At 40.0% G+C, this 12,205-nt stretch overlaps 2 protein-coding genes across 7 annotated transcripts in view; one reads left to right on the forward strand and one right to left on the reverse strand.

The window, feature by feature from the left end:
* LOC128688548 (EEF1A lysine methyltransferase 2) overlaps nt 1–1,419 on the forward strand; it is a 332,797-nt gene extending 331,378 nt beyond the window's left edge. Inside the window, exon 6 of one of the 5 annotated variants that reach the window (XM_053776392.2) lies at nt 139–1,393. In XM_053776392.2, the coding sequence (XP_053632367.2) occupies nt 139–344 (206 nt within the window). In that variant the 3' untranslated portion in view covers nt 345–1,393. Of the gene's footprint in view, nt 1–138 lie in introns of all 5 variants that reach the window. The other 4 variants (XM_053776394.2, XM_053776393.2, XM_053776391.2 and 1 more) reach the window with 4 other exon arrangements.
* The window catches only part of LOC128688547 (UBX domain-containing protein 7), a 181,154-nt gene that overhangs the window by 142,355 nt on the left and 26,594 nt on the right, over nt 1–12,205 (reverse strand). The window lies entirely within an intron of this gene.

A 12,205-nucleotide genomic window follows, 5' to 3' on the forward strand; every position in this document is an offset into this window, starting at 1 on the left:
ACACTAAATATTCAGCACTTTATAGTATTTACATCCTCTTTATTTATATCCATTTTCCATTTGTACACTTCAATCATAATGCCAGAATGCAAGTTCAGTGCTTTCAATCTATCTTTTGTAAGACTGACATTATTATAGTTGCAGGGAGTGGTAAACCCAGTGGGCATGCAGCACCTTGGATAGCCTCTCCTTTCTCGGATAACATCTTCAATTCTTTGGAACAAGAGCCCTTCAACAGCACCACGGCACTCCCTCGAAGGGCATCTTTGTACAGGTTTCCGACAGTTACTGGGGTCTGTGCCATCCATCTATATTTTTCTGGATGTTTATGTCCAATGATATGAAGAGCTGAGAAAGCCAACCAGGAGTGTCTTGACAAGCCCATCACAGAAATGCATTTTTTTATTTAGAGTTTGAATCCATATTCTAAACAATGGTTTTGAAAGCACACGTGTTTTAGGCATATTAAAAATGGTACATTATTTAGTGTTAACCTTTGATAACCAAATGAAAAACTGAACTTACTTCGACTGGAGTCCCTATTAGTTTTTATTTAGATATATGGCAGGTTAGGTTCCAGGCTACCACCGAAAAGCAGACATCGCTGGAAAGCAGAACGCCGTTTTCTCCACTTATAAATGCATATAAATGCCAGATAACAAGTTAACCCTAGCATGTACTCTTAACCCTTAAATGGTCCAAATGTATATATACGTTTTTTCAACATTTGAAAGTATGTAAAAAAACGTAGATCTTCTTTCTTCTTTTACATTTGAAAATGTGTAAAAAAAATTTTATCTACTTTTTTTTTGTTATATTTGAAAATATGTAAAAAAAAACGTAGATCTACTTTTGGAGCACTACGGATTTGAACGTCAATCTGTTTGGACCGTTTAAGGGTTAAGTCAGAAACAGAACTAGGCATTAAAAACAATAAAAAGTACAATGCACACACAGTACACTCATTAATAACCTCAAAATATTTTTAGTCTTAATGTAGGATGAGAAGTGAGTAGTATTTATTTTAAGAAGTCAGGAATGGGAGATATGAACATACATGTACATGGTAGCCAGCCAGGTCACCCCACCCACACGTAATAGACCACAACATTTAAAGTGCCGCAGAGCGATAAAATGCTTATACAGTAGTGTACTGTATATTGAAATAAACAGAAGAGAGGAAACCAGCTCTAATGTACATTATTTAGATATGAATGCAGGTCAGAGAGCTCGTCATAAATCCAAGGTATCGGTAAATGAGTACGTTGCTAAGTGATTACCTTCATAGTAGATATCTAAGTGTAGTTCTCAATGGAACGGAATCAGCAAGACATCCTATTGAGGCAAGTGTTCCACAAGGAACCGTGCTGGGTCCATTGTTATGGAATGTGTACTTCAATGACCTTCATCTCATCCCAGAATCACATGCATATGCAGACGACTGTACAGTGACATTCACTTATCCAAGAGAAGAAATGCCAGCTGCACTAAGCTACATCAATCACCAGCTGAGAGCTATATCAGCTTGGGGAAATAGATGGCAAGTAACATTTGCACCTGAGAAAACGCGAACGATGCTCGTCTCTAGGCACCATGATGGTAATGCTGGTGCAGTAGTAAGGATGAATGGGAAGGTGTTGGCACCTGGAGAGGAAGTTGATATCCTTGGGGTGAAATTTGACTCCAAACTAACCATGAAGAACCATGTTGTAAATCTTGCAAACAAGGCAGCCAGGAAGCTTACAGCACTTCGCCATATCTCACATCTGCTTGACAGTAGGGTTTGCAAGATTCTGTACGAGGCACAAGTAGGCTCACACCTTGAGTATGCTCCACTTTCTTGGTTTGCCTGCCCCCCTCTCATCTGTGACTGCTTGACAGAGTAGAGAACAGAGCAAGACGTCTCATCTCTCGCCTGGACCCATCCTGGATAGACCTGTCATTTCAGCAGAGCCTTCAACACAGGAGGGATGTGGGTGGCCTTACTGTTATGTACAAGGCCAATATTGTCAAAGTACCACAATTGGATCCACTTCGAGGACAGCGTGAAACAAGCTTTTATGCCATAAGATAGGCAGAAAGCAGCAACTTCACTCTGGCTGTACCCTTCTCCAGAACATCACTCCAACTGAGATCATATATACCCAGGATGACTCGAGTATGGAACACATTCATACAGCATAATGATGTCAACGAGATAAAGTCAGTTGATCAAATGAAAATGCTGGCCCACAGATGGCTCCAACTTCATCCTGTTCCCTACTTTTATGTCTCATAACAATAAAAATGTTTTCAAATAAGCTGATGTAGGTAACAGCTCTTAGCTTACCAATAAAGTTAGGAATCCTTAACCTGTAAATAGCTTGTCAATAAAGCTAGGGATCCTTAACCTTGCCAAACCCTGTGTAAAAAAAAAAAGGAAAGAGAAAAAGAGAGAGAGAAAAAGAGAGAAAGGGAGAGAGAGAAAGGGAAAGAGAAAAAGAGAAAGAGAAAAGAGAAAGAGAGAAAGAGAAAAGAGAAAGAAAGAGAAAAGAGAAAGAGAAAGAGAAAAGAGAGAAAGAGAGAAAGAGAGAAAGAGAAAAGAGAAAAGAGAAAAGAGAAAAAAGAGAAAAGAGAAAAGAGAAAAGAGAAAAGAGAAAAGAGAAAAGAGAAGAGAGACAAGAGAGAAAAGAGAGAAAAGAGAGAAAAGAGAGAAAAGAGAGAAAAGAGAGAAAAGAGAGAAAAGAGAGAAAGAGAGAGAGAGAGAGAGAGAAAAGAGAGAGAAAAGAGAGAGAGAGAAAAAGAGAGAGAAAAGAGAGAAGAGAGAGGAGAAAGAGAGAAAAGAGAGAAAAGAGAAAAAGAGAGAGAGAAAAAGAGAAAAGAGAGAAAAAGAGAGAAAGAGAGAGAAAAGAGAAAAGAGAAAGAGAGAGAGAAGAGAGAGAAAAGAGAAAGAGAGAGAGAGAGAGAGAGAGAGAGAGAGAGAGAGAGAGAGAGAGAGAGAGAGAGAGAGAGAGAGAGAGAGAGAACGAGTAAATGAGCGAGGAGACACGTGGAGTATGTAAACAGACGAATGCCTCTGGTTATGGTTGATACACATTCATCTACACCCAACATCTCATATTTATGTTAATTTATTCTACTGTGGGGTGTATTTATCACGTTTATATGTTATGTAGCATGTTTATTATATAATTTTAAAAAATATCATAGATGGATTAATGAAAATGTTTGTAGTAACATAATATACGACATTTAATGTGCCGCAGAGTGATTATTATTGTGCATTATCATCATTATTAATACGACATTCTCAAGACTAAGAAAACACTCTTAATGATTTTAACGTGTACCTGCTCAACACAGTGGGAAAGTTTTAGATACAGATACACATAAGTATAATTATCACAGTACATGTAAAACATGAAAGTGGATAGGGGAGATACAGGAGAGGGGGGATGGGGGAAGACACAGGAAAGAGAGGGGGGACAAGGGGGGATATACAGGAAAGAGGGGGACAGGGGGAAGAGACACGAGAGGGGGAAGTGGGGGACATGGGACAGGGGGACAGGGAGAGACATAGGAAAGAGAGGGGGATGGAGGGGACACAGAAAAGAGAGGGACAGGGGGGACACAGGAGAGGGGAACAGGGGGGAGAAATAGGAAAGAGAGGGGCACAGAAAAGAGAGGAAGGAGAGGGGGACAGGGGGGACATGCAGGAAAGGAGGGGGACAGGGGGGACATGCAGGAAAGAGAGGAGGGACAGGGGCGACACAGGAGTGGGGGACAGGGGGGGGGAGAAACATGAAAGAGGGGACAGGGGAAGAAACAGGAAAGAGAGGGGACAGGGGGAGAAACAGGAAAGAGAGGGGACAGGGGGAAGAAATAGGAAAGAGGGGGGGGGACAGAAAGGGCAAAGAGAAAAGAGGGGGGACAGGGATGACATGCATGAAAAAGAGGAGGGACAGGGGCAACACAGGAGTGGGGGACAGGGGGGAGAAACATGAAAGAGATGGGACAGGGGAAGAAACAGGAAAGAGGGGGACAGGGGGAGAAACAGGAAAGAGGGGGGACAGGGGGAAGAAATAGGAAAGAGGGGGGGACAGAAAGGGCAGAGAGAAAAGTGGGGGGACAGGGGGGACATGCAGGAAAGACAGGAGGGACCGAGGGCAAGACACAGGAAACAGAGGGGAACAGGGGAGAGAGACAGGAAAGAGAGGGGGATGGGGGACACAGGAGAGGGGGACAGGGTTGGAGACAAAAAAGCAGGATTGGGGGGGAGACACAGGAAAGACAGGGGGGAGACACAGTAAAGAGAGGGGGACAGGGGGGGAGACACAGGAGAGGGGAATACACAAAGAAGAGAGAAGGGGGACACCCACTCATAAGATAGAAGCGGGACACTCACCAACAAGATAGAAGGGGGACACTCACACAAGAGAAGGGGGGGACATACACAAGAGAGAAGGGGACACACACACAAGAGAGAAGGGGAGAGAGACACACAGGAGAAAAGGGGGACACACACAAGAGAAGAGGGACACACACACACAAGAGAAGAGGGACACACACATAAGAGAGAAGGGGGGGACATGCATGGGAGGAAAGGGGGACATGCACGGGAGAAAAGGGGGGACACACACACATGAGAGAAGGTGGGGGGACACACACACACGAGAGAAGGTGGGGGGACACACACAAGAGAGAAAGGGGATATACACACACACAAGGGGGGACACACACACAAGAGAGAAAGGGGATATACACACACACAAGGGGACACACACACACACACACACACACACACAAGAGAGAGAAGGGGGGACACACACACAAGAGAGAAGGGGGGACACACACACAAGAGAGAAGGGGGGACACACACACACACACACAAGAGAGAAGGGGGAACACACACACAAATTCAAATTCAAAGTTTATTCTCTATAAGGATTACAATGCTGAGTTTACAGAATTTGGTTATTGTATTATTTACATGTAGTAAAATAATAATTACAGAGTTTACCACTAGAACACCTAGCATGGCTAGGCATTTCAGGCAGACTTAAATTAAATCTTAAGTTTAAAATATTACAAAATTATGAGGTAAGTTGGTATTATGGTTAAGAGACTAAATACTAGTTTGTGAGTTTAGCAATGTGAATGCTTTTGATTTGGCACTATACATAGTTTCAGTATTGGAGTATCACAGGCCAACTTATGACTAGTTAACCCTTTGAGGGTCGACAGGCCCTCTCCGAAACTCGTTCTCAGGGTCGGCCAAATTTAAAAAAAAAAAAATTATTTTCTCTTATGAAAAGATAGAGAATCTTTTCCCGATCATAAAGACACCAAAAGTTTGAAATTTGATAGAAAACTTACGGAATTATGCTCTCGCAAAGTTAGCGGTCTTGGCGATGTTTATGCATCGGCGATTTTGCCCACTTTGAGCCCCATTTTCAGCCAATTTCACTGTACTAGTCGACAAAAAACATGAATATTTCGCTAGAACTCCATTTTTTCTATCGAATGGGTGCAAGAAACTACCCATTTATGAAATTCAACTATCCAGTACAGTGGTCAGAATTTAGCAATTTTGCCAATTTCACACAAATTTCAAAAGATGCCAATTTCCGAATAGGGTCCAGAATAAACAAGAAAGACATTCCTGGCACTAAAATGACATTTCCTCTAGTCATTAGTCACGTCTCAAGGCCCCTCTTATATTCTTTTGCTTTCCACTTTGAATTTTTATTTTCACAAAAAATATAAGATTTACTGTTATGCAGACTACTGCATTAGTGTAAAAAATGGTATAAATATTATTGGTGCACTTGTGAAAGAATATTAGACTCACCAGTTGACTTGTATTGCACGCTTGGCACGATTTGTTTACTTTTGAAGTTTGGTAAAAATCGAACATTTCTGCTACTTTGAGCTCAATTTCAAGGCACCTTTCATTGTAAAACCAGTCAAAATCATCTCAATTTCTGTAATATTTCTTCCATTCTATAAAATGAGACCAAGAAAACTAAAATACAACAATAAATATCATACGAAAATACACTGCAAAATCGCTGATTTATTAAAAAAAAATGGTCAAAGTTTTTTTTTTCTCATTATGCACTGTGTGCTGCAGGATTTTTTTTAGACTGTGCACACTGACCACATAGACCCATTCTTTCATATGAAGGCCTACCAGCTCTCTCCCACTAGATTTGAGGCCGCTAGAATTTATGAGTACTAGTACGTCAAAAACCCCTACGCGTAAGACGTACTAGTACGACCAAAACCCTCAAAGGGTTAAGATTCATTATTTTGAGATTGAGATTGATATTTCTGTTTATGGTCAAATGGGTGAGTGAGTGTAAGTGTTAACCACCAGGTGGTATTCGTGTAATTAGTTGACAGGGTGTATCAGGGAGATAAGATGTTTTCTGATGGTAGTTTTGAAGGTGATGAATGTGTCTGCAGTTTTAGAATGTTCAGGTAGGGTGTTCCAGATTTTAGGGCCTTTGACATACATTGAATTTTTGTAAAGGTTTAGTCGGACACGGGGAATGTCATAGAGATGTTTGTGTCTGGTATTGTGCCTGTGGGTTCTGTCGCAACTATCAAGAAAGCGTTTTAGGTCAAGGTTAATATTGGAATTTAAGGTCCTGTAGATGTAGATTGCACAGTAGTAAGTGTGGATGTACTGAACAGGGAGTAAGTTTAGATCTATGAAGAGTGGGGGTGTGTGTTGCCAGGGATGGGATTTAGTGATTATTCTTACTGCAGCTTTTTGTTGGGTTATTATTGGCTTTAGGTGTGTTGCTGCAGTTGAACCCCAAGCACATATAGTATAGGTGAGGTATGGATATATAAGTGAATGGTATAGTGTGAGAAGGGCAGTTTGCGGCACGTAGTATCGTATCTTGGAGAGGATCCCAACCGTTTTGGATACTTTTTTCGTTATGTGTTGGATATGGGTGCTGAAGTTCAGGTTGTTGTCGAGGTATAGGCCTAGGAATTTGCCCTCATTATGCCTGGCAATTACAGTGTTGTCGATCTTAATGTTAATTTGCGCATCTCCTGCTCTGCTACCAAACATAATGTAGTAGGTTTTGTCAGTGTTAAGCATAAGTTTATTGGCTGTCATCCAAGTCGATATTTTGATCAGCTTCTCATTAACAATGGTGCTGAGGGTGGCAAGATTAGGGTGAGAGATGACATAAGTCGTGTCGTCAGCAAAGAGAATGGGGTTCAGGTGTTGAGATACGTTTGGAAGATCATTGATGTATATGAGGAAGAGCAGGGGACCAAGGACACTTCCCTACGGAACTCCAGTATCAAGTGGCTGTGTTGTTGATGCTGTGTCTTTAATGGTGACATACTGATACCTATTAGTAAGGTAAGATTTGAAATATACAAGCGCATGGCCTCTTATACCATAATGATCAAGTTTGTGGAGTAGGATACCGTGGTCTACTGTGTCAAAAGCTTTTCTTAGGTCAATAAAAATTCCTAGTGGATATTCCTTATTTTCCAATGCTGTGTAAAGCAGATCTAGCATTTTTATGATTGCATCGTTAGTGCTTTTATTTTTCCTGAATCCAAATTGGCAGGGGTTCAGTATGTTTTGTGCCGTTATAAATGAATATAGTCTCCTGTGCACGAGTTTCTCAAAGATTTTGGATAGCAATGGTAAGTTTGATATTGGCCTATAGTTGTTTAAATCTGTAGGGTCACCACCTTTACGTATAGGTGTAACCCTTGCCATCTTGAGTAGTTTCGGGAAGGTGCTAGTTTCTAGTGACTTGTTAAAAAGTAATGAAATAGCATGCGAGAGGACATGGGCCGCTCTCTTGTACAATAATGGTGGGACATGAGACAGATTCCCCCGAGTTATTTTTAAGTGACTTTATAATCTCGGTGACTTCCATGGGCTCAGTTGGAGCAAGATAGAAGGAATTTGGGAAATTCCCATCTAGGTAGTCCCTGGCATGGGCATTGGTGCGTGGGATTTTATTGGCGAGATTAGAACCTATGGTTGAGAAGAAGTCGTTTATCTTGCTAGCTGTGTCAGTGGGATGCAGTGGTGTTTCATTAGGTTTAGTTAGGACAATATTCTTGTTATTTTTTTCAGTTTTTGGGTCCCTAGAATCTGAGTGTGTGTTTTCCAGGTCTTTTTTATATCTCCTCTTGTGTCAGTGAATCTACTGGAGTAGTATAGTTGTTTGGCTTTCTTTATTACTTTGGTGAGGACTGATGAATAGTGTTTAAGAATATCTTTGTGTATTAAGCCCTGTCTATATTGCTTTTCATATTGGTGTTTCTTATCAATGGATTTCAGAATGGTGCTGGTTAGCCATGGGCAACCAAGCCGTTTGTTTGTGATCTGTTTCGTTTTTATAAGACAATGTTTGTTGTATAGTCTAAGTAATTTGTTAAGAAAAATGTCTGTCCAGTCGTCAATACCATTGGCCTTGGAGAATTCTGTAGGCCAGTCAACAGTCTCTAGGTTAGCTGTGAACTTCCTTATTGAGGCCTCATCATGGAGCCTAAATGAAACTTTGTTGTATTCAAGTGGTGGTTTACTAATGTTTGTCAAGAGGAAGGTAGGGTAGTGGTCTGTAGTGCTATCTGTGATTATCCCTGATTTAAGGGGGGCTAGTATATTGGTCCATATGTGGTCTATTATGGTTGCACTCGTTTCAGTGAGCCTGGTTGGTTTAGTTAATGTTGGTATGAGAAGTGTGTTGTTCATATTGTTGATGAAATCAGTTACAGGCTGATCATCTAGTAGGCCAAGGTTGATGTTGAAGTCTCCAGCTAAGAGAAGGTGGTGCTTATTCATTTGTCTGTTTGTTATTAGTGCCTTTAGTTTCTCACTGAAATTTGGGATGTTTGTGTGGGGTATCCGGTAAATGGCACCGATTGTTATAGGCGTCTTAAGGTTTTTTACAGTAAAATTAGCAAAAATGTATTCTCCATATTCATCACTAAAGCAAGTGGTGCTAATACAAGATAATTGGTTAGAGTAATAGATTGCAATACCACCCCTAACTTGGTATGGTCTGCAGTTGTGGATTGCTGTGTATCCTGTTAGAGGGTAGATATCTATTATGTCCTGCTTAAGCCAGGTCTCAGTAAGAATAATGCAGGAGAAGGGTGTCTTTAGTGATTCAAGGAGTGCCAGGTCATCATAGTGTTTGCTTAAGGACCTGATGTTGAAGTTAAGTACTGATAGACTTTTAGCATTGTTTAGGATAGTGCTGGCTTGTGATGCTGTGTAGTAAAGGCAGTTACTTTCCAATAGGTTTTGATTGTGTGTCAGATTATGGAGGTTTAGATCAGGGTCAACGTGATCAATCATCTTCTAGGTTTAAATTATGGTTATTTATATCCTGAGTTGTGGGTTGAGTTTTAGTACTGATATCTGTAGTGGTGGGAAGTTTGGACAAGCATATAGCTATAGCATTTTGGTCATGTAGAGTATAGTCACTAATACACATAATGGAGTTGGTGTTGTCTATGTGTTGTGCTGGAATGAGCTAAAGTACAACCAGGTATAAACTAATAATATAAAAATACAAATTAAAAATAGCACAAGACTCTCACTTGTAATTGCACTAAGGTCTAATGTAATGACTTTGGTAAAGTCTAAGTACTGAGCTAGAATGAGCTATAGTACAACTAGGTTTAATCTAATAATATAAAAATACAAATTAAAAATAGCACCAGACTCTCACTAGTAATTACACTATGGTCTAATATAATGAATTTGGTGTTGACTATGTATTGAGCTAGAATGAGCTATAGTACAACTGAGTTTAATCTAATGATATAAAAAAGGCACAAGACTCTCAATTGTAATTGCACTAAGGTCTTATATAAGTTGTTTACAAGAATTAGAGTATAACTAGATTTAAATTGACAAGATAAAATATGCAAGTTAACGTAGCAAAATAATAAAAAAAAGTAGAAAAAAAAATAAAATATATGAGGTAGTTGGTACTAGTTAGCAAAAGATAGTTACGGGCCTTGAACAATAACATAATTGAAATATACACTAATTGCACACACAATATAGTCACTAAGATATGAAAACAATCTTAGAGTAGGACTTACAATATAAACTTATAATATAAAAATACAAATTGAAATGGTACTTGCAATTGCACTAGGGTCTGGTATAGGTTGTTGACAAGATCAAGAGTATAACTAGATTTAAATTGACAAAATAAAATTCACAAATTAAAGTACCAAAAGAATAATAAGTAAAAAATAACAATGGCAATGTCTTGGTTATAATATGATAGTAAGATGGTAGACAGGTACACAGGTACACAGATACACAGGTACAAAGGATAATATAAAGGTTGGAGTTGAATATACAAACTTGGAAATTTGGCAACAAAATGTTATGGGAAGTATAAAATAATGATTAATGTACAAAAGTAAAATTGACTGGTAGTAAATATGGTGTTTAATAAAATTTTAGTAAGAAATAATGATTACAAAATAAGTGAAAAAGTAATGTTCATTTCTTCCAAAATTGCACTGGTAGTTATACTAGAGGTTATTTGGCAGTACAAGGTAATTAAGAGTACTCTAAGATAGTAAATGTGGTATTAAAACTGGTTAAGGTAATTAGACAAGTAATGGTTATTAAATGATGTCAAAAATGTTAAGAGTAAATTGTATTGATAGTAAAAATGGTAATTATTAATTTTAGTAAGTAATATCTAAACCTGTAACTGTTTTGCATGATCGTAGGATTGCTGGTTTCTTTTTCTGTCTCATAAACACGCTAGATAACAGGGATATCTTGCTACTCCTACTTATACTTTGGTCACACTTAACAGACACGCACATGCATATATACAGTGGACCCCCGCATAACGGACGCCTTGCATAACGGACAATCCGCATAGCGGACGCTTTGATCGCTAAAATTTTGCCCCGCATAGTGGACAAAAACCCGCTCAGCGGCCTTCGTCCGAGACGCGTCCAATGTGCGCCCTCAGCCAGCCTCACATGTGCCGCCTGTGCCATTGTTTACCAGCCAGCCTCCGCGGTAACATTCAAGCATACAATCGGAATATTTCGTATTATTACAGTGTTTTCGGTGCTGTTTCTGGAAAATAAGTGACCATGGGCCCCAAGAAAGCTTCTAGTTCCAACCCTACAGCAATAAGGGTTAGAATTCCTATTGAAATGAAGAAAGAGATCATTGATAAGTATGAAAGTGGAGTGCGTATCACCGACCTGGTCAGGTTGTACAAGAAACCCAAATCAACCATCTCTTCTATTGTGGGCAAGAAAACGGCAATCAAGGAAGCTGTTCTTGCCAAAGGTTTAACTGTGTTTTCGAAACAAAGATCGCAAGTGATGGAAGATGTTGAGAGACTCTTATTGGTGTGGATAAATGAAAAACAGCTAGCAGGAGATAGCGTCTCTCAAGCGATCATATGTGAAAAGGCTAGGAAGTTGCATGAGGATTTAATTAAAAAAAGGCCTGCAACTAGTGATGATGTGAGTGAATTTAAGGCCAGCAAAGGTTGGTTTGAGAGATTTAAGAAGCGTAGTGGCATACATAGTGTGATACGGCATGGTGAGGCTGCCAGTTCGGACCACAAAGCGGCTGAAAAATATGTGCATGAATTCAAGGAGTACATAGAAACTGAAGGACTGAAACCTGAACAAGTGTTTAATTGTGATGAAACAGGCCTGTTCTGGAAGAAAATGCCAAGCAGGACCTACATTACTCAGGAGGAAAAGGGACTCCCAGGACATAAGCCTATGAAAGACAGGCTTACTTTGTTGATGTGTGCCAATGCTAGTGGTGATTGCAAAGTTAAGCCTTTATTAGTGTATCACTCTGAAACTCCCAGAGCGTTCAGGCAAAAGAATGTCCTCAAGGATAATTTGTGTGTGCTGTGGAGGGCAAACAGTAAGGCATGGGTCACTAGGGAATTTTTCTATAACTGGTTACACCATGCATTTGCCCCCAATGTGAAAGATTACCTAACTGAAAAGAAATTAGACCTTAAGTGCCTCCTGGTGTTAGACAATGCCCCTGGTCATCCTACAGACGTGGCAGAGCGACTTTATGGGGACATGAGCTTCATTAAGGTGAAGTTTTTGCCTCCTAATACCACTCCTCTCCTGCAGCCCATGGACCAGCAGGTCATTTCCAACTTCAAGAAACTGAACACAAAAGCTCTGTTTCAAAAGTGCTTTGAAG

Source organism: Cherax quadricarinatus, chromosome 13 (assembly GCF_038502225.1).
Source record: "Cherax quadricarinatus isolate ZL_2023a chromosome 13, ASM3850222v1, whole genome shotgun sequence".
Taxonomy (NCBI): domain Eukaryota; kingdom Metazoa; phylum Arthropoda; class Malacostraca; order Decapoda; family Parastacidae; genus Cherax; species Cherax quadricarinatus.